Source organism: Carettochelys insculpta, chromosome 4 (assembly GCF_033958435.1).
Source record: "Carettochelys insculpta isolate YL-2023 chromosome 4, ASM3395843v1, whole genome shotgun sequence".
NCBI lineage: Eukaryota > Metazoa > Chordata > Testudines > Carettochelyidae > Carettochelys > Carettochelys insculpta.
The window spans coordinates 25,922,086-25,926,490 of NC_134140.1; the positions used below are offsets into that span (position 1 = coordinate 25,922,086).

General features: G+C 58.5%; 1 protein-coding gene across 1 annotated transcript; it reads right to left on the reverse strand.

Moving 5' to 3' along the window:
• Window positions 1–663: 663 nt before the first annotated feature.
• Window positions 664–3,892, reverse strand: MSX1 (msh homeobox 1). Its single transcript, XM_074991723.1, has 2 exons — window positions 3,336–3,892; window positions 664–1,650 (listed from the first exon to the last, which is right to left on the reverse strand). Exons 1-2 carry the CDS (start codon window positions 3,793–3,795, stop codon window positions 1,220–1,222), a joined length of 891 nt encoding a protein of 296 aa, XP_074847824.1. The 5' UTR covers window positions 3,796–3,892; the 3' UTR covers window positions 664–1,219.
• Window positions 3,893–4,405: the final 513 nt, after the last annotated feature.

Here is a 4,405-nt window from a genome sequence, read left to right on the forward strand (position 1 = left end):
TCAGCCTGCAGAACGCTTGAATGCTCCCGGTGCTCGGGGCGTTTGGAGCTAAACTAATGGCTGGCAAATGGGGGGAGGGGGGAGTTAATCCCAGCAGCGCAGCGCTCGTTTTAGAAACGTGTCACCTACTTCACTCAGTCGCCCCAGGGAAATTGTGCTGATCGGGTGGGCTTTGGAACGGTCCCGGACAAGCACGTGGATCGCCGAGCAATCAGCTGAGCGCGGCGTTCCACTGCGGAGTCCAGGTTGTTGGCTGGGTCAGGCTATTCATCTGACCCCGGAGGGGGAAAAAACTAGGCGGGTGGGGGACTTTCAAGAAGTAAAATTCAAATAACTGCGGGTGGGCGACGAGACCTTAACTCTGTCACAGCCGGGGCACGGGGCACAGCCGGGACTCTGGCGCAAGGAAAAGTACCGCTCTTCTAGGGAGCCAGGCAGAGGTCAGAGACCCAGTGCCGTCTGGTTTGGGAGAAGAACCCATTCAACGCTTGAACTCAGCTCTGGCGTGGAGACAAAGGGCAACCCCCGTGCGCCAAGCACTGTAGCTTAAAATTAATTTATTTAACAAATATAGCTATAATATAAATGATAATAAAATTTCCCATATACAGTATATTACATAGTACACAGCCCCTTCCAAAGGAGCGGTGGGAGGAAGAAACACAGCGCTGTAAATGGAGAGACTCTTGGTACATTTCGTCTCTTTCGGGCTTAGAGAGAGAACAGGGTTCCTGGCCGTCGGCTGCGGTCATCAAGCGAACCTTTCCCCCAAACGCAGTGGTCTGTCCCCGAGCTCTTAGCGCTGCTTGCAGGGCTCCCCGTTCACCTGGGAAGGAACCCCAGGCCTTGGGCCCTTGTCCGAGCTGGCCCCTGGGTGATGTTTTAAGCTTCTCCCGGTCGGGGGAGCTAAGGAGCGCGTAGGAGGCTAAAGACCTGAAAGAGGCCAACCGAGCCAAAGCTTACGGTGGAGCCCCGTGGCTGGGGGGGGGGGGGGCGGTGTCTCCGCAAAGGGGCTGACCGGGACTTGGCAGAGTTTAAGGAGCGTGGAACCGGGGCGGGAGGCGCAGGGAAAGAGGGGCCGGGCGCGCTCGAAACCCAAGCGGGATTAGGCGGGCGCAAGAGGGCTAAGGCATGGCCAGGCGCTGGCTCGCCGGCTGCGGAGGGAGGGGGCGCCCCAGCCAGGCTGCTCTAAGGCGGGCTCCGCGCGCCCCGCTGCGCTCTATGTTAGGTGGTACATGCTGTATCCCACGTGAGCCGTGTACAGTCCCACGGGAGCCACGGGCAGCCCGGCCCGCTGGAAGGGGCTGGAGGCTCCGTACAGGGAGGCGCCCGCCACCGCCGGGCCGCCCAGGGGGAAGGAGATGCCGAAAGCGGCCGGGGGCAGCATGGGCTTGGCTGCCATCTTCAGCTTCTCCAGCTCGGCCTCCTGCAGCCGCTTGGCCTTGGCGCGCCGGTTCTGGAACCAGATCTTCACCTGGGTCTCGGTGAGGCTGAGCGAGCTGGAGAACTCCGCTCTCTCGGCGATGGACAGGTACTGCTTCTGCCGAAACTTCCGCTCCAGGGCCAGCAGCTGCGCCGTGGTGAACGGGGTCCGCGGCTTCCTGTTGGTCTTGTGCTTGCGCAGGGTGCAGGCCGGGGGGCTCAGCCGCCCTGCGGGAGGGGCGACAAGGAGAGACAAAAAGCCAAGGGGTTATCGGCAGGTCGCACCTGACGCGAGGCCACTGCACAGCCGCGATGGGGCGCAGGCTGCTACGTTCCCCGGCCGGCGGGGGCGAGTGTGGGGGATAAAAGGCAGGTCCTAGCCGCCGCCCAAAGGCAGGGGGCTGGGGCGTTGGAGCGGGCCCAGCTGCAGTGTTCCGGGCACTTTGGTGACGAGCCGCCCTCCTTCTGCAGAGGGGCTTGCCGTGTCATCCAAAACCTGTGCATCTCTCCTCCAACGGGGGACAGCGAGCCCCACTGATCCTTGCTACTGCCCGCGCTAGATCCCCGACCTCGTTGCACACAGAACACTTTGCCCTGGGACAGGTAACCCTCTGCTTCGGCCGCGTTAACTTTTGTAAAAGGCACAGACATAAAGGGGGTGAGGCTGTTAGCCTAGGACAGAGAGGGGAGACGGACAGGCCTTCTCAGGCGCACTCCCTCTTCATTAGGCCCCGTGGGAAAGAGATTAAGCATGTAATTATAAGCTCTGAATTAACACTCCGTCGCTCTATTGCCCTTCCTCCTTCTGCCTCCTCTGGCCTCATTTAAAATGTCAGAGATTCTCCCAAACCCTGGCCTATTTTATTTTAGTTTAAAATACTCGGGGCCTTTTTGTAACAGAAGTAAGTGAAAGCCACAAAAATATGCACCACGCCAGGCGCTTTTGGAGAGCATCCTCTCAGGGGCTTTGAACAAGGTTCAACCGTGTTGAACTCTATATGACAACATGGCTACAAAAATTTCATTCTTCATTTTATTTCCCAAGGCGAACAGAATTGGGCCCACGAAGAACTAGACATTGAATCCCCTGCAAGTTTCTGGAACTCTGCACCATAACTAGAGACTTTTCCTTCATATACTAGACATGATTTTTTCATATAAATAGAGCTAACCGGACGGGTATTTTTAGAATTTTACCTATAATAAGAACGAAGCAGAGAAATTTTTATAATGGCAGATTTATGTGCTTTGAAAACAAACCACTTGCAGCTCCAGAGCTTGCACTCACGACGCCTGTAACAAGTCCCAGGATGGGGAAAATCAGAATTTAAGAATGTGAACTTAATGTGTATCGCTGCTAAATAATCCAAACCACTCTCAAAAAAGTTAATCACCGAGCTGCAGAATGTGTACGGTTCGTTCGAAGCAAAACTGGACCTGGCAGACGCTATCAATAGCATTCCCCCAAACGTTTGCTATGAGACATTTCGATCCCCCTTTTCCCTTTGCAACGCTGAAGGCATCTTCTGTCATCGGGGAAGAGGCTTGTCTAGTTTTAAAAAATGCTGTGTGAAAAGTGCTGGGCAAGAAACTAAAGTCGCGCGGGCAGCTCAGCAGAACCAGCTCCGCGGGAGTGGAACTCCCGTTCTACGGCTCCGCAAGCTTTGCCCCCAACGGGTTCAACGCAACAGCACTTGCGGGCAGCCTGGGGCGAGCTCCGGCTTTTCTGGGAGGCAAGAGGCTGCGGGAGGGACCGTTCTCCAAGGCAGGTTAAGAGTCCGAAGCAAAGGCCTCGGCTAGCGACTCCCCAGCGCCAGCCCTGTCGAATTCCCCCGGGCTCGGGCGCTCGCGTTCTAGTGCCCCCCCAACGCACCCCCGCCCCCCCCCGCGCGCGGCTCGGGGCTCCTACTTACGAGGGGGAGGCGGGGAGAAGCGGGGGCTCTGCATCCAGCCCGTCCTCTCGGGGCTTTCCGATTTGACAAGTGCCTCTTCGGGCAGTTTGACTAGTCCCCCGACCGGAAAATGGCTGTTGAGCGGCAGCGGGGAAGCCGGCGCCTCTGCCGCCGCCGATAAGGACCCTGCCCGGGGACTGAGCGTCTGGCGAGTGGAGGTCCCCGCGGCCAGCGGCACAGCCCCTTCGGGGCCCGGGGCGATGCTCTCTCGGGGCCCCGGCTTCCTGCGGTCAGCCATGAGCGCCTCCACGCTGAAAGGCAGCAGGGACGGGGGCACTTTGGGCTTGTCATTCTCCTCCTCTCCGCCCATGGCCGCCGCGCTGGCCGGGACGCAGCTGCCGGGCTTGCTGAAGGCAGACGCGGCAGGCTCCTCGGTTTTGACGCCGAGCTGTACCGTGGTCATATCGGCAGCGGGGGCCATGCAGAGGCAGTCCTCCTCCCGCCCCGCCTCCTCCCCGAGCTTAGCGCCCAGCCGCGGCAGCCGCCGGTCATGGGCGTCGGGAGCGGCCAGGGCAGCTGCAAACTCCTCTCCCGCGCTGCGCTTGACTCTCCGGCCGCTGGACGACTTCGGCCGCGGCTCCCCCCAGGACTTCTAATAAGGCCCAGCGAGCTCCAGAGCTGTCCAACCAGCGCGCAGAGGGGAGGGACGCCGCTTCCCATTGGCCGCGGAGCGGGACTCGGCTGCTATCAACAGGCCGCGCTGCCTTCCTGCTGCTGCTCAACGGCGAGGATGTGAGTGGGAAACTTTCCCCGGGAGTAAATTCCGTGCCCCTGTCTCTTGTCTTTTGCAATAATGGCTCCTATTCAAGGCTCCTGCGTTCTATTCACGCCGGGGTTTTGTTTGCTTGGGTTTTGTTTTTACTGCGATGGAAATTCTATGAGCAGCACTTTTCTAACCCCCAGATTGTTTGGGGGGGGTTGTTTTGTTTTGTTTTGTTTTGTTTTCCAATGTAAGGAGCATAGTTGCTGATGCCAGACAAATCCGCGTTTTGTTGATGGGTTTGATTTTACTTCTATGGCGATGAGAATTA